Raw genomic sequence first — 25,966 nt, 5'->3', positions numbered from 1 at the left:
GAGTGCTCTTTTAGAAATGAACTGATGGAATTTGGTGACCTAGTAAAAGCTGGGAGGGTGGAGGGAGGTCTCTGCTTGACTGAAGACGTGTGTGCTAAGACGCAGGAAGCACAGGCTGTGGGGAATCCAGGGCTTCTCCACAAGGAAGCAGCATTACAGTTCTGGGGGCATTTGGACGGGGGCGGCGTGGTGGTGGTGGATGACTGGTGGATGGCTGATGGGTGTGTTACAGTGGAGGGGCAGGACCACCCATCCTTCAAGGTACAGGACAGTTCAACTCGCCAGAGAATTGTCACATCCCAAATGCCAAAAGCACCCCCTCTGACAAACACTGAAGAACCTGCCAGACTGGAAAGAAGTGGGGATGAGATTCAGAGATTGCAGTCATCAGCACAGAGATGATACCCAAATCCGAGGGACAGACTGGATGAGGCCAAGAACATGCAGTAAGAGAACATTCTGCAACCCAGCAATGTAGGTGTGTGGGGTGGTGGTTCTCCAAGTGGTTCCTTAACCAGCAGCATTAGAGCCCAGGCTCCACCAGGTACCTACTGAATCAGAAACTCCAGGGCAGAGCCAACCACCTGGTACACTGTCAAGATTGAGAGCCACTGGCATAAAGGTTGGCAGAGAAAAGGGAGAAACAATGCAAGGAAGGAGAACTGGGAGTTTGAGGAAGAAAGGGCGGTCTACAGTGACAATTGTGGATGCAGTGTCCGCCACACTTGTCTCACCAGGATGCTGTGGATGACCACACCACGCAGAGTTTCAGGGGATGGGCGGACAGTAGCTTTCAGCAGGTTGAGGGCTTATTTGGAGGTTAAAAAGAACAAAGAATGGGGTAGGAAAAGGAGGGGTAAAGAGTAGCTTGAGAGGAGACATGGGGTCAAGGGAGCAAAGTGTTTATATAATACAAATAAAAAGGGGGAAAAACAAACAGGAAAGAGAAGAAAACTGTAGGAGCAAATGAAGTGCCCAAGGTCTGTGTGCAGAGGGCTGGGCCCTAGAAGGTAAGACAGCAGAAAGGAAGAGAGCCTTCTAAAAATTAGGACAGAGGTAGAGAGAAGTTTGGGAAATGATGGTGGTTAGCACATCTCACGGAGCCCAGCACCCAGAAGGCTCCAAGGGTAAAAGACCAATGGCTAGAACAGATGTGGCTCAAGCTATTGGACACTCGCCTGGAGATCCTGGGTTTGGGCCTTGGTGCCTCCTAAAGATGAGCAGACATCACAAACAGCAGACGTCACAGATGCTGCAACCAGCAGACGCTGCAAACAACACAATGAGCAGACACTGCAACGAGTAGACGCTGCAAACAGCAAACACAGCAAGCAACGCAAGGAGCAGACACCCCAACGAGAAGAGGCCACAACCAACAGATGTCGTAGATGCTGCAACCAGCAGACTTTGAAACCACCACAATGAGCAGGCACTGCAACAAGCAGACACTGCACCCACTGCAATAAGGAGACGCTGCAACAAGCAGACGCCACCATAAGAAGAAGCCACAACCAGCAGACTCTGTAACCAGTGTGGAGCGGAAGTGGCTCTAGAGGTTGGGCATTCTCCTCCCACATGGGTTGTCCCAGGTTCGGTTCCCAGTGCCTCCTAAAGAGGACAAGCAGACAGACAAGGGAACATCTCAGGAGTGGGGGGGGGGGGGGGGGGGAGGAGTGGGGAGAATAAAAATGAAAAAAAAGACCAATGGCTTCCGTTTTCTTTGAGAAACAGGAGGCCAGCTCTTTAGCAGAGAGTGAAGGGGCAGAAGTTGGGAAGACCATGAAGAAAGGGGGAAAGATCTGGAACAAATGCTGTGGGGAATGGGAGATAGCTGAGCAGAGACTAGTAGAAGGGCACACAGCCAGCATGAACAGAAAAGAAAGGTGTAAACATAATGTCAGACCTAGGAACAGAAATTTGAGTCCTTTTGGGGTTTCAACTTCTGTACATTACAAAGAATGAAAGAACTCCATGCCCAGGATTGGGCAGTGTGGAGACTGAGAAAGCAAGGGCAGCCTGATTGCATTATTTTATAGCTTACTTCCCTCAACTTCCAGAAAGAGCGAGGGGTTCTGAAATGAAGCGAGGAAAAAGAAAAAAAAGAGTAAGAATAAACATGAGAATTACCAATGTGAAACAGTCAAAAGGGAACCCTAATATTAAAAGAAAGATTTTAAAGAGGCAAACAATAGGAAGAGAAATTAGGAAACAAAAAAGACAAAGAAAAATAAATAGTAGGCAATAGCATCAAAAAGAAAAAAAGAAAAAAGGGGGAGTCTAATAAATGCCGCTGTCCCCTTACAACTTTAATGAGGAATTTAATTGGCTTCAGGAGACTGATTAAATAGGGAAAACATCGTGTACCACATTATAGCTGAAGAGGTAACTTTCCTAGTTAGGGGGACCTGAAAATATGTGTCTGGTTGGAAAGATAAGAGCCTGCCAAAATCATTTCTTTTGGAAAAGAAATTCTGATGCAAGGGCAAGCAGCCAATTAAAATCTGGAAAGCTGTGACTATGGAAAATTTCACACTTCCTTTCAACCTAAGTACCTAATTACACAGGCCCAGTCCAGAACTAACACCAACACTTTTCAAGCAATCAATTCACATATTCCAGTGCTCGGGTCTTTCCAAAATGGCAACATCCTCCAAAGAATGTTAGGCATCCAATATAGCTGACCCCAACAAATACCTTAAATTAACTTAAGAGGCAGACGCAAAAGAGAAGTTAGAGGGGCAGAATTTATATGATAAAGCTCACTTCTTATATTAAGTGAAATGAGTGGAGATTGTAGCCTCATCTCTCAGCAAGTGCCTGTTACAGTCTGAAGCAAAAAGACAACCCTCCCCTCTCAGAAAAGTGGACCTGAGCAATACAGACATACTGGGAAAATGAGGCAGCCACCAGAGTATTAGAAAAAACACTGAGACAACAAAAATACTATTGTCATGTTGGCTCTTATTGTGTGACTAATATGGGGTTGCAGAGTCAGCCAGTTATGTGTCAAATGCTATTTAAAATGCTAACCAATGTTATAAACATGTGATGATATGATTTCAGAGAAACCAGGGGAGCTGCAAAAGCAATCAGTAATAAAGCATACAAATTGCTAAACCTTGCCTGGATCTCCACAGATGTTTGTAGGAAAGCATGAAAACATGCTTGCAAAACACAGTTGAAGAGTGACATGGTAGAAAGGCTTTTGGGTACAGAGTCCAGCATTTGCCCTGCATTGCATACACTCAAAAAAATTCATTTGAGAAAGAGAACCAAGCACCTACTACACTAATGTACCAAGCGCTATGTTAAGAATTTGGGGTTAAAAACAGGTAAGACCACAGTTACAGTGGTCCCAGAAAAATGCATTAGATCCTACGACAGGGCCCTTTTTTAGTAGGTCTCGACCCTACCTCATTTGCACTTCCTGAGCCCTATACTCCCATCGCTGAACTTCACCCTGCCACGTTGACCTTTTACTCAAATTCTCAGAGCCACTTTCCTTCTCTGGGCCTTAGCTATTTCTTCAGCCAGGAATATTCTTCCCCTCATTCTTCACATGGTGGGCGTCTTGTAGATGCATCCCAAATGTCACCTCCTCTGCAAGGCCCACTTTGAACCCCTGCCTTAAGCAGCTCTCCCCACTCTCAGTAGCTCTTTCACCTCACGGTGTTTTATTGCCTTCCTAAATTTGGAGGGTAAAGGTCTTGTTTATCATTTGTTTACTGCTATTTCCAATTACTAGCAGATAAGCTCCACGAGGGCAGACCCCTTTTTCTCACCTGCTCTCACCCCAGCACCCAGGTATTGAGCCCTAATAAATAACTGCTGAGTGAATGAGGACTCTGTCCTCAAGAAACTGGTATTTGATGCCCCCAGGAAATGGTTGTAGAACAAATGACTGTGCCCAGGGCACTTTTTTACCTAGTCAGGTTGTCATATATTCGAGGAACCACTTATCATCAGCCAGACACCTTTTCTTCAGAGGCTGAGAATGAAGCATGACCGCTGAAGCCAGAGCCAGTGCTGTGGGCTACTCTGTCACTTAGTCCTAGAAATGGAGGAGAGATCTGAAGACTGCTGTGGCTAAGTCTGCCTGGAACAATGAATGGAAAAAAGAAAACACGGAAGGTAAAAAGGCAAACTGACAGAAAAGATTATTATACCTCAGATTAAAGAAGAGCAAGAGAGTATTGTAAAAGGAGTAAACCCTAAAGTGCAAAAGTCCTTATAAAATGGAATTTTTTAAAAAAAGGGAATTCAAATGTTTCTTAAAAATTTATATAAGCAAATAATTAATTTATATAATAGAAAATCTGAGATAATTCCTGACATCTTTTTTATTGAGATATAATCCATATACCATAAAATTCCCCCTTCTCAAATGTGCAATTTAGTGGTTTTTAGTACAAAGTTTTACAACCATAACCACTATCTGATCAGAACATTTTCATCACCCCCAAAAGAAACCCTGCCACTCCTCTCTAGTGCTACACCCTGGCCCCTGACAAGCGCTAATTTACTTTGTCTCTATGGATTTGCCTATTCTGGACATTTCATTGAAGTGGATCACACAATATGTGCCCTTTTGTGTCTGGCTTCATTCCTTTCGCTTTACAGTTTTCAAAGTTCATCTGTTTTGTAGCACATTAATAGTACCTTCATTCCTTTTTTTATGGCTAATAATATTCTGTCATATGGATTTGAATCACATTTTTGTTTATCCATTCATTCTGCTGATGGACATTTGGGTTGTTTCCACCTTTGGCTATTGTGAATCATGCTGCTATGAGTTTTTATGCACAAGTTTTTGCATGGACACATGTTTTCAATTCTCAATACCCAGGAGTAGAACTGCTGGTCATATGCTCCTGGAAAGTTTTTACTGGGGGATTTGCTTTCTAAATAGATGTAACCAATTAGTTTAGGTATAAACTAAAGGGAAACTAATTTTATTTCATATAAGATATAGGAAGAAATGAAAAAAAAAAACTAGGTAGTATAGGAAAGGATAATACTAACAATAAAAAGAGCAGCAGATGTTTTTGACTACATCCTGTGCCGTGTACCTTGCTAGAAAATGTCTATCGTGAAGCTTAATCCTCACTATAGTCCTGTAGTGTTTATCGTATTTACCCCTCTTCCCCCGATGAAGAACAGGGTTCAGACCCCAGGATGTTAGACTGCCCGAGATCACCCTGGCAGAGCTCGGACCTGAGGCAGGCGCAGAGAGGCTAGGGAATGCCTGTTGCAGCACTCCTAACAAACATCAACAGCTTCAATTCCCCAAAGAGGCTCTGGTCAAATTAAAGAACAAGGCGTTAACAGAGAAATGCTAAATTAAAAAGATGGAAACAATTCAATTTGAACAAAGGGCCTTTATTCTGTGGGCAAATGAGGAGCTCTTGAGGATTTGGAACAGTGACTTGACTATTCTTGCAGCACTGCAAGGGTGAACAGAAGGTGAGCAGAAACTGAGACCAGTCAGCAGGAGGCTGTCAAAATAGACTGGGGAGAAAAACGAGGCCAGTGGACAAATCTGGAAGCAAGGGATGGGGAGAGACGAGCCTCCAGAGTGCTGGAAGTGCCTGAATGCAAAGGGTGAGAAGCAAGGAGCAGAGAAGAGGTGGGAGCTGAGGCTGAAGGGGAGGCGCTGGCTCTCACGTGGCCCCTTCCTCTCTCGCCCAGGTGTCCTGCAGAGTAAGGCCACTGGTCTCCAGTATGAGTGGGTGAGAGCCACACCAATATGTTAATATTTTGAGGGGGCACCACCACCCAATGACAGGGTGCTACCCCTCTAGCACACAATTTGCCTCTTTCCTGTAACTTGCTAGACTTCTTGTTGGACACCTTAACTGCTTCACCAATTTAGGAAACTCTTAATTTCCTGAAAGAATAAGAGAGAGATAACAGACATTGTTCAAGAACATGTGCTGAGTTATCTTCTTGCTGTCTCCTCACAGAGTCTGGCAGGAAATGGCCTGCACACCATGAACACTGAGAGAGCTCTGTCACACAGCTGCGATTTCAAGTCCCCTGATTTCAGTATTTCAATATTTCCCATCAGGAGCAGCTTCTGGTCTTTCAATACTGTCACCAGTTTACCCTCATGCACATAAAGGCAGCACAAAGCCTATGTAGTTGCCTTTTGTGAGCAAAGAATGCTGCTGTCTGTACAGCAATCTGAGTCCACACAGACAATTCAGAAGGCAATCCTTCCCTCTCCTTGTGTCCTGGGCATCATAGGAAATTAAACCTGTCAGAGTGAACAGAGGTTAGACTGGATCTTCCATTTGGAGGAACAAAATCCCCCGAAGATATGGGGCACACTGGAAACTCAAGGACAGAACCCAAGTATGACCAACTAGATCTGCACTATCCAACACAGTAGGCCCTGGTCACAGAGCTACTGAAATTTAAATTACACAAGAATACAAATTCAGTTCCTCAGTGCGGCAGTTTGAAATTATTTATTAATCCCCAAGAGAAAATGATTATGTTTATAAACCGACCTATTCCTCTGGGTGTGATACCCTTTGATTGTATTAAACCCAGTGAGGGGCCTCTGATTAAATTTACCTGATAAAATCAATTTAGGGCTTCTGATCGGGCTTCATCAGTAAGGTGTAACGCAGGTGGAGTCCACGCCCCCATGGTGGGCTGATATAAATGGACACTCACTCAAGAAGACACACAGGAAGAGAGAGCTCTATCGTTTTTGATCCTGGGACCCCAGGGAGAGATGAGCCATCTGCCTGAGAGTTTGCAGCTGACCTTGGGAGCGAGCCAAGATTGACACAGGAAGCCCTGAGACAAGCCCTATGCCACTCTACAGCTGAGATTAGGAAGAAGCTGGGCCCGCTGAGCCTCAAGAGGACGGGGGAACGGAAGCCCCAAGGGGAGCGCTGAAAACCCCGCAGAGATCAGCAACCATCTTGCTTCAACATGCGGCAACTGACTTTGGTGAGAAAGCAACCTTGAGAGCTGGACCCTTTAGGGCCTTGTAACTGTAAGCTTTTACCCCCTAATAAATACCCTTCATAAAAGCCAACAGATTTTTGGTACTTTGCATCGGCCCCCCTTTGGCTGACTAACACACTCAGTAACCCTTGACACATTTCAAATGCTCCACAGCCACATGCGGCAAGAGGCTACCATATTATTGGGTAGTGCAGATACAGATCATTTCCTTCATCCAGCAAATTCTTTTGCACTGTGCTAAACCAGACCAACTGGCTGGTCAGATCTGAAAAACTTCTGGGTCCATTCTTTACCCACTGATAATACAGATACTACAGAACTTGGACAAATACCTTTAATCCAGCGTGCTTTCAGACTTCGGATTTCACAGGTGAGTAAAATGCTGTTTAAACTTTTGAGTTGCCAAGTTTGTGTTTGGTCAAGTAAGGCTTCCGCCAGATTCTAGGCTGTAAGCTCTGTGCCTTTTGATTGTTTAGCACTGTATCACCAGGGCCTAAGACAATGCCTTGTGCATATTACCTGCTCAATACCTATTTGCTGAACAAAGGTTTACATGTGCGTGAGCACACACAACACATCAATGTCCTTACTTCTTCCGTTTCATCTTTAACTGGTTAAAACGTTGTCCCTGGCTGGCAACAGTCTGCTGACTGCGGGTAACACTAAACACATACCCACACATTGGCTGAGGTGAACCAGGGAGTTAGCATGAGGTATTTAGCATTTCCCGAAAGCTTTACATTACTGAACACTTGTAATGAAATACAGAATGCTGCCTAGTGTTTTGAGGCTTCTCTAAATTGACCTTATGTTTCATAACCAACAATGAGTGGGGTGAGTGGGGAGGAGAGGAAAGGTACTGGTTTACTTTTCAATTATGAGAGGGTGCCCTCATGTGGTAAAATACATGCCTGTGCAGTCACAATTTTTATTTTAAAAAACAAATGGCTTTATAAAAGGCTTTGACAGATAAAACCTGTACTGACATGTTACTGTGAAAATCAATCCAAATATGTACCTACATAGTTAACTACAAAATCTGGCAGGTTGTGTTGGTGAAACAAAAAAAGATAATTAAGAATTACTTCTGTCACAGAACTGCCCACCGAGGTCATACCTAGGAAATGGACAAATATACACAAGCTGCTCTGGATTTGGCATTCTGAACAAAACAAAAAACTTCCAAGTTTAAGGTAGTATACGTCCAAGTCTTCTTTTGTCTGACACTAACAATAACCTTTGCTGCATTTACCTTTTTCCACTTTCATCTTAATGTCCATCCTTTTTATTCCCTCAGGCAACCCATTATTTTAAAGTCTGCATTTGGGCTGTTCTTTTACACTTTATAAGCAGGGATAAATCATGCCTGAAGTGGGCTCTCGATTAAAAAAAAAAGTGACCTTGATCATTTTAGACAGTTTTTCCAAATTTCAACCTGATATTCTATGGCCTTGTAAGGGTAGAGGATGCCTCCACTGATTAGTTTCTGCTGAAGCAAAGCTTTCCAGTCCCATTGTTTAATGATGTGGAATGCATCTTCTCTTCATGTAACAGAGTAGGAAAAGCTGCTTGTCCATATTTTAAGTCTTGTCTGTGTGAAACAGAGAAAATAATTTGAATTCTTGAAATTATTGAAGATAATTTGTGAGGATGCTTGTATATCTTAAGTCTATGACCCAGTCTGGGGATTCAGAGAAAAAAATGTTAAAAGGCAGTCTCAGACTGTAATCAGCTGACCACTAGCAGCAGATGCTCCAGGATGTCAGTTAAAAATGTCTATTATTCCTGGGATCTATTCAAGACTAAATCACATCTCTGGAGTTTGGCAATGAGTCTGCATTTTTATTAAATTCACCAAGTAAGAAGGGCTTGCTTGGATAAACTAATTAATTTCAATATTGAGCAACTGTCAGGGAATGTCTTCTTGGTCTTTGATGACTGCGTCCTGCTTTGTTTTAGGCTTTTTTCTTCTTGTATTACTTTGATTTTCCTTTGAATGAAGATGTCTCATTTCTCCTTAGTCTTATTTTCTTCTCTAGAGCTAAATAAGCCCAGAAGGTATTCTCTTACTGTTAATCACTTCCATGGTTAATCTGTTCTCTTTTTCTCGCCCAAGTCCTGGGGCTCAGAACTGAAAATATCCTAAGGATAAATCCACTAGTGAATAAAATGATTCTGATGTGCCAAATTATTTTTCTAAAATGCCTGAACTACATCCACATATTAATCTATGCTAGAAAATGCTATCTATGCTAGAAAAAATAAAGACCATGACTAAGTTTTCATTATTGAAATGGATAAACTTGAATTAAATTAGCAAAGTTTTCAATGCTTCCTCTAGGCCTTCTAGGACAAACCATCTTTTACTGATGTTAACAGTAAATGACAACATTTTTATAAAAAGGCAGGCAAGGTTTTCATTATAAGCTGTTCTGCACTACTCATGCTTGTGTAACCTTAACGCATATCTTACTTTTGGTTTTTCTTAAAAACAAAAAAAAAAAGGCAGCTGAAAATGAAGGAGAAAAACCTCATCTTCAGATCAATTTCCTATATTTTATTTCAACATTTGGGACTATTTAAATTTTTTTTTTTTTTTTTTTTTTGAAGGGAGAGAAAATAAGAGTATTATCACTTTAAAGGTACTACTTGGCACGAGCTCACCCCAAAACCCCCATGGGATATGTTTCATGCAGACCACAGAGTTTCTGCTTCATCAGTAATTTCAGAGCCAGAAAAATCTTCTAGGTTGACCAACTCAGGCTACTGAAATTTGCATATAACAACTAGACACACCTACCACTGATGAAATCCCGGTCCCCCAAATACCAATACAATTTAATCACCAATTATCCACACCTAATCTATACCATTGTCTATCTTGACCTGAGGTTCAGGAATGCGTTCAGCTCACTCATACAGTCCCTGGTGATACGAAGGAAAAGGCCCAGCACTCAGAAACCCTAGATGTAGATTCAGGGTAAGAATTTAAAAAGAAATCACTTAGCTCCTGTTTGAACCTAAATCTCCACATTTGTTAAACGGGGACCCACCGGCTCCTCCCATCCCGAACAACGTGGGGAAGGATGAGGCACCATACGTGAAAGCGTCAGCCTACCGCTTTCTAACAGACACTCCATAAATGTTTAATGAATAGAGTTTTCTGAGCTCTAGCCTAGAGGAGACGCTGTCTCAGCAACAGTCCCTCCCCAAGCACAGAAGCGCAACCACCGTGAGTAACCCAACCTCGAAAGCCCAGTGACACTCAAACTGCTTTATTGTTATGTTACACAAACTTTATTACCCACCCACCCCACTCTCCCCCACACAATTAGTTCTTTCTAACCTTCAAACTCACAGTGATATGGGGAATTGAAATTCCCCAATTAAAGACAAGTGGGAAAGGAGCTGCATCTACTTCTCTATGACAGTATTAAGTATACATAGCAAGAGCTCATCAGGCACCATTCTAAGCCCTTTGTGGACACATGGGATTTCATTTCCTCACCCACAAAAGCCCTCTGAGGTGGGCAGTATCGTTATCCCCACTGTGGCATGGAGGTCACTCTGTGCCCCGGCTCACATGGTAATCAGTACAGAGCTGGGGGTGAATGCCTGAAGTCTGACTCCAGAGCCACTCTCTCAGTCACTCTGCCATACTGCATCCCTGATAAAATGATAGAAAAAGTCCCATAAATTCCAAACGTACACTGGGATTTTAAACCTGATACAGTCCTTACCTACTCATATGAAAAAAAATGGAAGTCTAAATAAAGCTTTGAAAGTCATTTTTATGAGGCTACCTACCAATCTTTTACTCTAGTCCTCAAACCGTATGACAGAGATATTATTACCATTTTATGGGCCTAAGACTCAAAGAGCTCTTGCTGAAGAAGATAGAGAACCATAATTTTCTGACAACAAAAAATTTTAGCCTCCTGTTGTTCAAAGGAAAATTAAAAATAAAATCTGCATTCCCGACATGTCTTAAATTTAGAATTCTGACCAAAAACTTGGTAGTGTGTCAAAATTTTAAATACACATATCCCATGACCCTACAAAAAGCCCAATTCTCAGATATCTCCTACAGAAACACTAATCCAAGTGTGCAAATATGTATATGCAAGGACATATCTGGTGGCAGTGTCTGTAGTAGCAAAAACTAAAAACAACCTGAATATCCATCAATAGGTGACTGGCCAATACATTATGGTATAAACACACGATGGAATACCATGTACCTAGTTAAAGCCATGAGGTAGTTCTAGATAGATGGATGTATAAAGATATCTTGGATTTATTATTAAGCAAAAAAGCAAGTCACAGAATATGGGTAGTATGATCCCATTATTTAAAAAAATAAAATAAACTAGAGGGGTGGGTGTGTGTGTGAGAGAGAAGAGAGACAGAGAGGCTGTTAGAGAATATATTCCATGTTATCTAAGAATACATAGGGGAGCGTGTGTGGCTGAAGCAGTTGAGCGCCTGCTTCCTACACAGGAGGTCCTGGGTTTGGTTCTCAGTGCCTCCTAAAAACAAAAAACAACAACAAACGAACAAACCAACCCAGGGAAGCTGAGGTGGCTCCATGGTTGAGCGTTGGCTTCTCACATATGAGGTCCTGGGTTCAATCTCTGGCCCTGGTACCTCAAAAAAAAAAAAAAAAGAGTATCTAAAATCCCTCAGGAGTAGAAATGTGGGGTTCATGCTTTACTACAGAAGTCTGTATTTGTTTAAAGTTAGTAACTACTTCAGAAGTAATTTTTAAATTGTGAAATAAAAAGGATTTGAGGCTATGTAATGTTCTAAATAGAGGGAACAGAATAACTTAGACATGTGCTTAAAATAAAACGTAAATCTTTCTCCTATTTACACGTCTGTGAATATACAGTGAAGATGCACTACAACAAAACTCTTTTAAAAACTCTTTCAGGATGCTAAACTTATTCATCTCAAGAGATTTTAAAGGCTAGCAATGTCTTTATTTTCAGACTTTTGTCATAAACAAAACCTTTGTATAATTGTAGCTTAAAAAGAAAATGGAAAAATAAAGACAGGAAAAAAGCTACATAGTTTTCCCTATTTTATTCAAAATTACCCTACTTCCTAATTGAGAAACCAGAAGTCTAAGTGTCTACTTGTAAATACCCTGAAAAATAATCTCCAAACTTGTGCTCTGACCTAAATTTGGTATAATTAAATCACACACAAGTCAGACACAAACTGTCACCTCAGCATATAACAAATTCCTGAAAGTAGCATAGCACGTTAGCTATGACATAACTTATTAAACCCTCCAACTAAACTGTAATCTTCTGAAGTCACACACACCACAATACACCTTTGCACAGGTAATTTTATTCTTTCCTGTGGGTGTTGACAGTGCTCACAGATTGTATTTTGAAACATTCAGAAAGCATAAACCTGAATATTGTCACATTTCTTACATCACGATTCAATAACTATTAAACAATTATGTCTACTAAATACAGTGAACAAAATGGTATAAATGTTTACACCATTCCCTTGTAAACAAGGCCTTTGTACACAACAGTAACAAATGGAATTAATGTATACCACAATATTGATGAGAAAAGACCTTCACTTTAAATAAACTCTCTTGTTTATAAATAAACTCTGATTTTTTTTAGTACACATTTACAGACCTGATCAATAAAAAGAAACAACACATACATTTTTCTTCAAAAATAACATGTTCAGAAATGGACCACTACAGGAGAATTCACCTAGGAAAAGGGGTAAGAAGCGAGCAAAGGGATAAAAGTTCTACCATACGGCAACCTATTTCTGTTTGCATACACCAACACAAGGGCAGGATTGTCTGAGGAGGAGCCGTTGTTACTTGAAGTCCAGCAAGTTGCAATCAATCTTGTAGTACACATAGGGGTAGTATTCTTGTTGACTCAGGTTTAAGCCTGGAATATCCATAGGAGCCTATAGAAAAATCAGATAATTATTCAAATACATACTTAGAGAACTCAAAAAAGGAAGAAGGAAAATATTACCAAGTACCTTCTGAGTGAACACCTACTCTGGACAAAATTTATGCACTTGTGCTACTTTAACCTGAGTTAGGAATTCTCTCCATTTTGCAAATGAGGAGACAAAGTCTCAGAAAGGTTGACCTGCCCTAGGAAACACACTAACCAGTACAACCAGATTCCAGCACGCTCTGACTTCAGAGTCTGGATGTGTTTGGCCATGACTCTACCACTCTTTCCCGTAAATACTGTGAAAGATTGCTTTTTTAAATCTCAGGTGTGGAGTATTAAGTTTATGGGGTAAAAGACTTACAAAACGGAAAAAAATAAACCAAGTGTTTTAAAATATTACTTATTACATATGTTATAAAAATTTACTCACAGGATATAATGTAACAAATAGGTTTCATATATATCTATAATTCTACGAAAATTAGAAATGCATTGCTGGCATGTTCTATATAGTAAGAAAAACGGATTTTTCTAACTAACGCACATGTGCGATACAACCATGCTAAACTAAAGAGAAAAATCAGCAAGATATTTGAAATAAAAAATATAAAAGCCCACTACAATTTCAGATAGTAAACAAAATGAAAACAAATATAGTTTATATCTTTTGTTTGAACAGCACACAATTTTAGAAAAATGAGACTTCCTTTTAAAATGTTTACCTATTGACTCCAATACTTCTATAAAATAAAGTTATTCTATTCCTTTCAGTAACTTGGAATATTTGCAGACAACTAGTATAACTGGTTGTTTCTATTATTTCTGCAGTGATAAATGTCTGATCTACAGTAGCAAGTAATGGCTGGCTGTGAGAAACACTAAAAGCAAGACACAGTTTTAACAAGTATAAAACAGTGTAAACATGGTAAAGCATTTTAAAATGCAAAATACCATACTCAAATTGTGAACCTAGCACTACTCTTTCTGATCTGTTATCCTCTTACGGTGGGCTATCAAGACCAAGGAAACACGACTTTGGGGGAGCAGAGTGAGAGAAAACCTGGATTAAAGAAAGTTGTTGTTCAAGTGGATTGTAGTAATACATAATGACACTCTAGTAATTTACCACCATTACTGTTTTTCCTAAACAATAATGTTTTGTTCTCATTTTCAGTGGAACTGAAAAAGCAACACAGAAAACTGTCAGAAAGGCATTTACTGTACACATGCATGCAAACATGCATTTATAGATGTTACCATATATTTAGCAGAAGATCATCTATTATATATCTATAGGCACAGATTTAGAAACCAGTCTCCTCTCTCTTTTCTCCCTCATATACCTTATTTACTTAGCACGAGTCCCGCCCTTCCTTTACTCAAGTGTTTCCTGACCAGGTTGAGGTGCTGAGAAACAGTAAAGGTGGGGGTATGGTGGGAGCCGGGCGACTGCCTCACAACTGCAGGTGGCACAGAACGGTCGTCCAAGGACTGTGCAGGTCAGGGGTTCCCCATATTCAACCCTGCCTCAGAAGCCCCAGAGAACATCTGAAACATCCAGATCACTAGACCCAATCCTCAAGGACTGATTCAGAGTCGAGGGTAAGTGCCATGGACCCACACTTGTGAACCCGTGTCTGAGGGAGCCAGGTGGTAAGGCTGAGCTTGACTTTAGAGAACAAGTAGTCTGGCAAGAGGAAGAAGCTGGGAAGAGTAACAAAGGGAAAAGAAACAGGAGCACGGCAGTGCCGCTCAATCTCAGGAGTGCAAGGCAGCGTGCTGGAAGTGCCAGCAGGAGCATGAGGTAAGCAAGGCACGCAAAGCCCAGTTCCTAGGCTTCCTGTATTCACTGCACCGGACAAATGGGGCCAGTACTCAACACAGTTATTGACTGAAAAATACTATTAGAGCCATAATGCTCAAGTTCTACCATTTTCTTAAAAAAAAAAAAAAATCCAAACTAATGCCTTTTTAATTTTAAATATAAATGTTCTGATATAGATATATCTCTATCCTAAAGCTAGCACCTCGCTTGATGGGGAAATCCTAGAGTCATTCCCACTAAATGCAGGAACAAGGCAAAGATGTCATGAACTCGACTACTATTTAACACTGTTCTGGACGTAGGAGGCAATGCAATCAGACCAGAGAAAACAATTAGAAACAGAAGAATAGGAAAGGAAAAAACAAACTATTTTTGGAAGACTCTGGTTGCATACCTGGAAAACTATGGAGAATCTATGATAAATCATAAACAAAAGAGAAATGCAAATTAAAACTATCCCGAGATACTATTCCTCACCCAACCGACTGGCAAAATCTACTGGTGAGGCTGTGGGGAAATAGGTACTCTCATACTGCTGGTGGGACTACAAAATGGTACAATCCCTGTGAAAGGGAATTTGGCAATATCTAGCAAAATCGCATAGGCATTTACCTTTCAAACTTGCAAATCCCACTTTCAGAAACTTACCCTAATATATACCACCAATACGAAAATACATATGCATGAAGCTATTCATATTGTAAGTTCACTGGCAATTTGCAGTTTCTCTTTTATAAATTGCCCATTCTTGTCTACTGTATTTGTTGCAAACATTTTCCTACAAATAGTTTTAAAATTTTTATTTTATGAAACCAAATCTAGTCATGTTTTCTTCTGTGATTTATTTTCCTCATCCCACCATCACTTCACACTTAGTCTTTTATTGAGAAAGAACAATTTTTTAAAAATGGCTTTTGCTTTTTTTGTTTTATTTCATTTAGTTCTTTAAATTGTGTCCAAGTATGGTCCATGAACATACACTAGTTCTCAAACTATTATCAGGGCACAATGAGTAAGTACAGAAATGAAAAGTTGGAATCTTCTATAACACTTTTTTTTTTTTTTTTTTTAATCTCTCCCCTTCCCACCCGGTGTCTGCCCTCTGTGTCCATTTGCTGTGTGTTCTTCTGCATCTGCTTGCGTTGTCAGGTGGCACCGGGAAACTGTGTCTCTTTTTTGTTGCGTCATCTTGCTGCGTCAGCTCTCCCTGTGTGCAGCACCACTCCTGGGCAGGCTGTGCTTTTTTCATGTGGGACGGCTCTCCTTGTGGGGCATGCTCCTTGCACGTGGGGACCCTTCCGCGCGGCAGCACTGCATGTTGGCCAGCTTGCCACACAGGTCAGGAAGCCCTGGGTATTGAAACTTGGACCCTCCAACTGGTAGGCAGATGCTCTATCAGTTGAGCCATGTCTGCTTCCCTTTTATAACACTTTGTTTTTTGTTTTTTTTTAAAGATTTATTTATTTAATCCCCCCCCCCCCCCCCCGGTTGTCTGTTATCAGTGTCTATTTGCTGCGTCTTGTTTCTTTGTCCGCTTCTGTTGTCGTCAGCGGCACGGGAAATGTGGGCGGCGCCATTCCTGGGCAGGCTGTACTTTCTTTTGCGCTGGGCGGCTCTCCTTACCGGGCGCACTCCTTGCGCGTGGGGCTCCCCTACGCGGGGGACACCCCTGCGTGGCATGGCACTCCTTGCGCGCATCAGCACTACGCAAGGGCCAGCTCCACACGGGTCAAGGAGGCCCGGGGTTTGAACCGCGGACCTCCCATGTGGTAGACGGACGCCCTAACCACTGGGCCAAGTCCGTTTCCCGTTTTTTTTTTAAAGATTTATTTAACACTTTGAAAGTGTAATTTTTTGTTGAATTTAAAAGATAAATTTGGGCTTGTATTTTAAATGCTTTGTTCTCCATTTCAATTTTCTAGTTACTCATTTTCATTGTACTTTGAAAAGGTATCAGTCTGCAACAGAATTTGAAGCTAAAAATACAAAAACAAACCTGGTCTTTCACCTCAGATTGCAAAGCACTGCTTTAGACTACCAAGAATGCTGTTTTAGTGTTTGGTGGGAGTTGAAGATTTAAATTTACTTTTTTTCAAAATACATAGTTAATACTGATATTATATGTTGGTCTTTGCCAAGACATTACCTTTTTTATTAGGCTCCTGTTGAATCCCTTTATTGTAATTTTGAAAAATTATGCATAAAGGACAATTAAAATTTTTTGCAAATTACTCTTCAGACAAATATAAAGAAAAATAACTGACCTTTCTGACACCACCCTGGCTACATCTCCCACTGCTTACTCCACAAGTGTGTCTGTAATAGATATACACAGAGCTTCTAGAACTATGTTGTCCCATATGGTTGCCACTAGCCACAAACGAAAATATTCTGGAAATACCGGGTTAAATAAAATGTTATTAAAATTAATTTCAGGGAAGTGGCTGTGGTTCAATCAGTTGGGCTCTCATCTACCACATGGGAGGCCCTGAGTTTGTGTCCCAGGGCCTCCTTGTGAAGGCAAGTTGGCCTGCGTGCCGCGGAGAGCTGATGGCCCATGGGCCGCAGTGAGAGCTGATGCTGTAAGATGATGCAACAAAGGGAGACAAGCAGACACAGGAAAAAAAGGTGCAGTGAATTGACACAGAACAGACAGCAAAACAACCAAAACAAAACAAACCGCAAGGGGGGGGCAAATAAATAAATCTTTAAAAAAATAAAATTAATTTCACCTGTTTTTTTTAACCTCTTTTAAAGACGGCTACTAAAATATTTTTTTATTACATGTGTGGCTTTCTACTGGACAGAGCTGTTCTGGAAGAAAACTAGAAGAAAGACTTTTCCCAGATGATGGCCAAAATTCCAAGTAAGCATCAAATTCTATCTACAAACAGTTCCTCAGGACAGTTCCACAGATCCCATGTTGAGAACCCTTGATACAAATACACAACTCTGCCCTAACAGCCTAAACATGGCTAACAGCCTAAATCGTGGCTAAGGCACGATTCTCAAATAGGGCTTCAGTCTCCCCTTAGGGCACGGGTGCCAAGAGATCTGCAAAGCCACAGGACACCTGCTGAAACTATTGATTTAATCAGATAGGTTTTTAATATTTTTTAAAAGGCAATACATATAGACTTAGTATAGAATAAATGCTCATTCCCCATACTTTTGGAGGGAAAATTAAATTCCTAAGATTTCAGGCTAATAGCAGACTCCTTCAGTATGTTTTCCAACCACTAAAGGGAATATGTAGTCACTCTTCTACACTATAAAGGTTTCATCCCAGGAAGTCTGAGATACACTGAGATAGAGACCGGAATGGTTTAGCATGAAACACAGAGATGGTTGATAACATTAGAAGAGTGGGAAATTTTAGGAAAATAAATACTGCCAATTCTATTTTTATATGGCTCTAAGAAAGTAGTTTCAGCTTATGTTTACTGGGCAATAGCTTAGCAAAAACTTTTAAACATATTAGAGTTTAAAAATAATTTCTGAAATCTCAAGTAAGGTGAAAAGAAACCTAACCTTTATATGAGGTTGTGGTGGTATTCTAGTTTGTAGAGGCTGAGGGAATGCAGATACCATGAAATGGGTTGGCTTTTAACAATGCTAATTTATTAACTTATAAGCTTAAAGTTTTGAGGCTGAGAAAAATGTCCAAATCAAGGCATAATTAAGTGACACTTTCTTCCTGAAGACCAGATGCCAACAATCCTGGACTCCTCTGTCACATGGCAAGGCACATGGCAGTGCCTGCTAGCCTGTCTCTTCTCTTCCAGGTTTTAGTGCTTTCAGCTTCTTGCTTCTATGGCTTTCTCTCTGTCTGAATTTCATTCTTTTATAAAGGACTCCAATAAGAGGATTAAGGCCCACCCTGAATGAGATGGGTCCCATTGTAAGATTCTACGCACCTGAAGATCCTACTTACAATGGGTCCACACCCACAGGAATGGATTAACTTTAAGAACCACCTTCACAGGTGGTTTGAAGCTGTATGTACCCCCAGAAAGACATGCTCTTAAATCTAATCCACTCCTGTATGTGCAGACCCATTGTAAGTAGGACCTTTTGCAAAGACTACATCAGTTAAGGTGTGACCCACCTCGTTCAGGATGGGTCTTAATGCTATTACTGGAGTCCTATATAAATGGAATGGATACAGAGAGAAAAGAAGAAAGCCATGGAAGCAAGAAGCTGAAAGCAGTGAAATCCGAAAGAGAAGGGAGAGACCAGCAGACGCTGCCATGTGCCTTCCCTGTGGCAGAAGAGCTGAGGACTGCTGGCAGCTGGTCTTCAGGAAGAAAGTGATGCCTTGATTTGGATATTTTTCTTGGTCATAAACTGTAAGCTAATAAATCCTCATTGTTTCAGCCAACCCTTTACGTGGTGTGCTTTAAGCAGCCTAGGAAACTAAAACAGAGAAGAAAAAGCATTTCCTTCCGTAATATCCATCTGAGATAATTGTGTACAAACTTTTCTTCTCAGAGCAGGAAGGCATCCTTCTCACAAAAGGTGCTTTTGGCAAGCACATTGCTATTTAAGATAGCATTTTCACACAACAACAATATGCTCTGATTTTTAACAAATAATGAAAAGCAGCTTAACTTTTTTCTGTATGCTAGTTTTGGCAATATTTTATCTACTAAAAATAACAGCATTTCTCCACCCCGTAGTCGGGGATCCCAAAGTACCTCAAAGGGCTGTGGATGAAACGTCACTGGAAGATACGAGCAAGAGGGTAGTGTAACAGGGTGAAGTACTCTAGCTCAGAGTTAAAAAACATCGTTTAAATAAATCCTGGTGTTCCTGCTTACCAGCGATACGACCTAGGCCTTCTCAGCTGAGACCTCAGTTTCCCTTATCTAGACCAGGCAAAAGAACACACACCTCCCAAGGCTGAAGTGAAGATTATATGACAGAACACATGTGAAACACTTGTATATTGGTTAGCAGCTAAAGAGTACTAATAGATATTAGCTTGTCTTAAGTTATATTATTATTTTAAAAATATGGGCAGTGTTTAACTGTTTGGTGTTATAATAGTTACATGGACCTCTGGAAGCAAGAGGGGTGGAAAACAGGATACACTCGAAGGGATTCTAGCTAAGAGAAAACCTTGGGCTCATAAAGTTTGTAATATATTCCTCATGGCTGTTATGCCGAGAGCATTCATTGCCAAGATTAGACCTTCGAGAGAAATTAGAGGCTATCTAGAGTACATAGAGTTCTGTTTTGGAAACTATTTATATACATATATAGTAAAAATATATGCATGCTTTTATTTTATATGCTTGCAACTACAAGAAAAAAAAATGCTCCCATACTATGGCTTTCTACCATTTCAATGTTACTTCTTACTTGCTTTCTAAGGTTACAGCCATTAAGTATCAAAGCCAGGATGTTAACTCAGGAAATCTTGCTCACAGGTCACACATTTAACCACTACATTCTGCTACTTCTCCTTTGTTACCTAAAAAAAATTTCAGGTTTCTAGCTTAAGAACTCAGAGGTATCAAATTTACAATTAACAGTTTATCAACCTCAGGATTTCAAAACAGGGTGCGGTTTTGAGTAAAAGGTAAAAAGTAACAAAATATAGAAAACGGAGTTTCAGTAGTTATAAAAATTAAAAACTTTCCAGAAGTAACCCCTTCACTTAAAGATTTAAGAAAGTCTCAAGTCTTGGGTTTCAATTCTAGATCCTCCACTCACTAGTCCAGTGGTCCTGGGCAAATGTCTTAAAATGTCCTGGGATTGCAATTTCTGCACATGCAAAAGAGAGGTAATAGCAGCTATGCTTCCCAGATCTCTTTCAAAGATTTAAAGATTAAAGTAAAGGAAAACGCATGTGAAAGCCTCTAGCAAACTGCCAACCTAGTACATATATGTTAGATGAATGAGACCTCCAGCAGAATTTTTTAAGTGACAATATAAATTCACTGAAACAATTGTAAACACTAATAAAAGACTGTAGAAGGATATGTTCTATCTGGAAAAAAAAAAAGAAGGAAAAAAGGTTTGGAGAAATAGTATGTCTTATAAAACGCCAGCTCAGGCAATAATGCTGTATCAATTAGAGAAACTTAAGTTCCTTACAACACAGGTCAAGTGATAACATGTTAATCACTTGCTAAGCTTATTTAACATACTTAGAGTTAATGGAGAACCTCAAAGTAATAAAGATTAAGTATCACAAAAGTATCCCTTTTCTATTTTTTCTCATTAATTTTTTCTGAAATTCATTTCAGTTCCTACTCTATTAGGCTATCTAACAGATACTTACATCAATAATAGCTGCTGCACTGCTGTCTAGATGTTTATATAATTCATACAATACTTCTCTCAGTTTCTTCATTGTTTTCTTATTGGGTTGAAGTAGCATTGCTTGGAAGTTCACTGGCAAGCCATACCTTATAAGGAAGAGGAAATACAGCATGCAATATAAGCAACCACATGAAGATATTTTCTTTTTAAAGCAAGTATTATCTTATTTATTATTACTGTTATTTAACCATGGTCAAAGGAGAGAGGGCATCTCATTTTCATGACCACATTTACAAGTGCAATTAATACACAGACACAAAACCTTTTCTCTTTAAAATGATATCCAATTGTCTACTAGGAATTACTTTATGATTCTTAAGGAAATATATGAATATCATCAGAAATTAGTAATATTAAATAGCACGTAATTATCTCATGCACATCTACTTTGATAACTAGAGGAAACTGGTATGGATACTGATGTTTTTTTTTAAAAACTATCTCTGATATGTGCAACACGTATAGAGGATCATAAGATGATTAATATTTTAAGTATCTGAAAATATTAAAATATTTTAGGCTAACATGAAAAAATGAATTCAACAAGTCTTTCGTATATTAGGTATCAAAATTACATGTAAAATACTTGAAAGACCTTCCTTTTAAATGAGCATTAATATTTTATGATTTACTTTAACTTACATACTTCATAAGAACAGAACCAGAGAGTACAGCAGCATGAAGCTCTCTTTCTAAACCCTGTGTTGAAGGGCGAACCAATATGCACTTTAGAAACTGTATATTGATAATCTCTCCCTCACGAATGGCCCTTTGGTTTCTCCAAATCAATCTCCTATTAGTAGACCATGTTATAATGGTGGTCTGGATGTAAAGGGATCTATCTTCAGTTCAAGTTTCTCAATTAACATCCTTTACCTTAAAACAGACTCAACAAAAACCCTTAACGCTTTCACATGAATCCAGGCAATAAACGCCTCACTGAAATTCACTTTCAGCCACCGTACAAGTGGTCCCTATAAAAAGAAAAAAAGAAAAATAACCACAAATTTGTTCTTGAAAAAGGCAATCAAGATAGACCAAAGATTTTCAGAAAGGTAACTATCCACTAGATTTCTAGAGGAAAATTAAGTCATATTATAATTTACTTCAAAAATGGTTCAAAATGAAGTGAAAACAAACAAAACAAAAACAAACACACACAAAAAAACAAAAATGGTTCAAGTATTATTCTCATTATCTCAGATACTTTACCTTAAATTAGATGGAAAGGTTAGGAACTATTCCATAACCTGAATAAATACTAAAATGCATAGAACCAATCCACTGCTTAGAAAAAGGCACATATTTTAATCTAAGTAGTTTTAAACTTGAACAAAATATAGGGCTGAGGTTTGAGAACCAAAATATTAAAATCTAAATTTACTAGGCAATACTGTAAAACATTTAATACATTTAAAATAGAATTCAACTTACAAACAACTTCTCAGGAACAGAGATAAACAGTAATGTAGGCAAGTCATTTACTATCCCTAGGTCTCGGTTTTCTTATCTGTAAAATAAGGGGGTTGATCTACTCTAAAACCTCTTCATGCTCTAAAATTTTAATGATTTTATTATGTAATGTAAGTTGTTTCTGAAATTAGAATACTTAGTATGACTTCCAGTACAAATAAAAACACCTCTTTTGGAATGGGTGTAGCTCAGTGGTTGAGTGCCTGCTTCCCATGTATGAGGACCTGGATTCAATTCCAGGTACCTCCTGAAAAAAGGAAAAAAAAAAGCCTCTTTAAAGGAAGAGATTTCAGGTAACTTAAGAGCTCCTCTCCATACTCAGAAAACACACATTTTCAATTCAGCTAACAGTCTTCTGAGTAACATTATTAGCTCATTTTGATGTATCAACCAATTAATTTAAGCAAAACAGATAAAACAAAATAGAAGTCTTTGGTCAAAATACATATTCTTTAAAAGGATTGTGGATCTTTCCCAACAAGCTGGCTATGTTAGACATTACTTGGTTGTTTCTCTCTCAAGGGAAATATGCTTTATGAAGGTCTTAGAAATAATTTTAAACAAAACTTGCCTTTATTTCCTCTCATATTACAAGAGAAACACATTTTCACTCACCACATTGCCCCTTCCATACATGTTTTTAGTCTCTGCAGGAATCTTACACTTGAAGATGGCAAGAAAGCTGACACCATCTTTCATTTTCACAAATCCATCCCTGTTTCCCACTTTACCTACAACATACTAACTCATCAGTAATTTATATACAAATTGCTTCAATAAAAGACTGGAGCATTTCAAACATTCACCTCAGGAATTTTATTGAAAAAGACAGAACTTTATCATTTACCTACAACACCCTCACTACACAGGCATCAACTAAAACATTGCATTTAAAATTAATTTCTTTTTGTGTGATCTATTCACTTTAAAAAAAGATAATTAAAAAATAAAATTAATTTTTGATATGAATTTGGGAGTAATTAATTTTATGTATGCATTTTAAGAGAACAAGTCACAGATCTACCCTTGCTTAGAAGAAATTCATTTTGATTTTTCAATAGAAAAAGATAATTAAAATTCAAACGTCTTCAAAGCAAAATCAGAGATGCTTTGCTTTCCTTTACATCAAAGAAAATCAATACCAGTTTTTCTTCTGCTTAATACTGATTATAATAAATATTAAAAACACATACAAATTGCTTTTTCTTGTCAGTAGAAAGCCTGTTCATTTCTTCTTTATCTGCTTTCATCTCCTCTTCATTATACTGGAAGTCACGAACGATGAATCTAAATTTGGGGGCGGGGAAACAAAACTGTCCAAGCTGTGTAGAGCTGCTTTAAAACAAATTTAAAAACAAAAATGAATAGTCTTACTTGTTTTCCCGGGCTTTGTGTCTGAAGTCATCAACTGCTTTTCTAAACAAGGTGACATTACAAAGGTAACTGTCTTGGTCCTCTGAAAGAACACTGGGGGGGAAGGAAAAAAAAAAAGGGTCCATTATAAGGTTTACATACCCTGCTCTCCTTCACATTAAGGACAGAATTAGGAGATTGAGGTACAACAGGGTAAGATAGCCCTCTCCAAGCCATGTCAATGCTCTCCCCCTCAGGAATGCCTCAAACACTGGAAACACTGAGACTTTCTGTTTACGGTCCCTTAATAGCTCAATATTATTACATTTACTTCTTACTAACTGTAGCAGTTTAATATAATTGATGAATTCCAAAAAAGGAAATATTGGATTACGCTTGTAATCGGATCTGTACCTGGGCATGACTAAGTTATGATTAGGGCATTGAGCTCCCTTGGTGGGTGGGGACTCACAGATAAAAGGCATGGCGGAGAACAGAGTTGAGGACTTTTATGTTTGAGTTTTGATTTTGGAGTTTGAAGTTGAAGACTTAAACTGGAGCCCCGGGAACTCAGCAAGCAGAGGAAAGAGAAGCCAGACCCAGGAAGGAAGGAACTTTGAAGCCAGAGAAAAGCAGGGCCCAGAAACATAGGAACCCAAGAAGCCTAAACCCTTGCAGACGTCAGCAGCCATTTTGCTCCAAATAGACTTTGGTGAGGGAAGTAACTTATGCTGTAGAGCCTGGTATCTGTAAGCTCCTACGCCAAATAAATACCCTTTATAAAAACCAACCAATTTCTGGTATTTTGCATCAGCACCCCTTTGGCTGACTAATACACTAACCAACAAAATTAAACTAACTCAAAGCCTCCAACCATGATTTTCTATCTATATCAGTGATAGGCTGGCCTACGCAAAATTGTCAAGATGGTTTGTTTCCAGTGTCCCTCTCCTTCCTTACTAAGCATGCAGCCAGCTTTTCTTATCATGTCTCCATTCCAGCCCATCACTGCTAAGGCAGGCCTACGCCACCATCTCTGTGTTGCCAGTGAACTCAAAAAAAAAAAAAAAAAAAAAAAAAAAGGCAAACTACAGTTCACATAGAGTATGAGTACTCTGGCTTCTAAAAATTCCATATTCCCTATCACTACTTATGTACAGAGACCCACATGCAAGGTCTGCTTGTAGAGGTACACAGCAAAGTGGTCTCCTAGGGTGGAAAAATATTACTTGGAGGGAGGAGGATCTTCTATTTTTCTGAGTATTTTGGGTTTTTTAATGATATTTAGTTATTTCTTCAGCATCCAGAAAGAAGACAAGTTTTACAAAACTAAGGGAGTTATTTGTGGAATTCAAAGGTACTTTATTACACACACACACACACACACACACACGAAAATTAGTTTTGTTTGTCCAAGAAAACTAAGAACTGCCTGATTAACCAAGTAAATCCAGGAGGCAACTACAATGCTTAATCACAGAATCCAAATCCAACCTGAGAGGCTTCAGAGCCATAGCAACATCTAATTAGAATTATGCTAATTCTTTAATTTGTATAGCACTTTGCCATTTTGAAGGCCCTTTCAAAAGCATCTCATGTTTGACACCAACCTGTGTCAATGAGCAGAGCATCTATTATGTGGGTTCCTATCACCAACGGAGACCTGGCTAATAGCAAAACCTATCCACACATGCAGGTGTGTGACTTACTCAAAAGCCTATGGTGAAAGATGTAAGGATAAAAACTTGCTCTTATTGTGACTAGATCTCACTATGCCACCTTATTTAAAAAAAAAATCACTCATATTTCCTCCTCTCCCTAGGAAAGGTATTTCTTAGTATAATGGTACAATGGATTTTCAGTCATTTAACATGTACTGGGCCTCTATAAATGGGCCAACCTCTTGCAAGATATTAGGAATAAAACTAGTAGGATGCAGTTCCCTGACATCAAGATGAGCCTAATAAATGAAACATATATATAAACAGGTGTAGGATAGTATGGCTCATTTGCGGAACTGCCAGAAATTAGGTACAGTTGGAAAATGTGT

At 39.4% G+C, this 25,966-nt stretch overlaps 1 protein-coding gene across 1 annotated transcript in view; it reads right to left on the bottom strand.

Moving 5' to 3' along the window:
• Window positions 1-12,319: 12,319 nt before the first annotated feature.
• The window catches only part of ATP6V1C1 (ATPase H+ transporting V1 subunit C1), a 61,189-nt gene continuing 47,542 nt past the window's right edge, over window positions 12,320-25,966 (bottom strand). The window contains exons 9-13 of the mRNA XM_004457584.5: window positions 23,938-24,030; window positions 23,757-23,850; window positions 21,967-22,064; window positions 21,050-21,176; window positions 12,320-12,936 (exon numbers count right to left, since the gene is read on the bottom strand). Of these exons, the coding sequence (XP_004457641.3) occupies window positions 12,841-12,936; window positions 21,050-21,176; window positions 21,967-22,064; window positions 23,757-23,850; window positions 23,938-24,030 (508 nt within the window). The 3' untranslated portion in view covers window positions 12,320-12,840. The remainder of the gene's footprint in view (window positions 12,937-21,049; window positions 21,177-21,966; window positions 22,065-23,756; window positions 23,851-23,937; window positions 24,031-25,966) is intronic.

This window comes from Dasypus novemcinctus, chromosome 14 (assembly GCF_030445035.2).
Source record: "Dasypus novemcinctus isolate mDasNov1 chromosome 14, mDasNov1.1.hap2, whole genome shotgun sequence".
NCBI lineage: Eukaryota > Metazoa > Chordata > Mammalia > Cingulata > Dasypodidae > Dasypus > Dasypus novemcinctus.
This window is presented reverse-complemented; position numbering and strand designations above follow the sequence as displayed.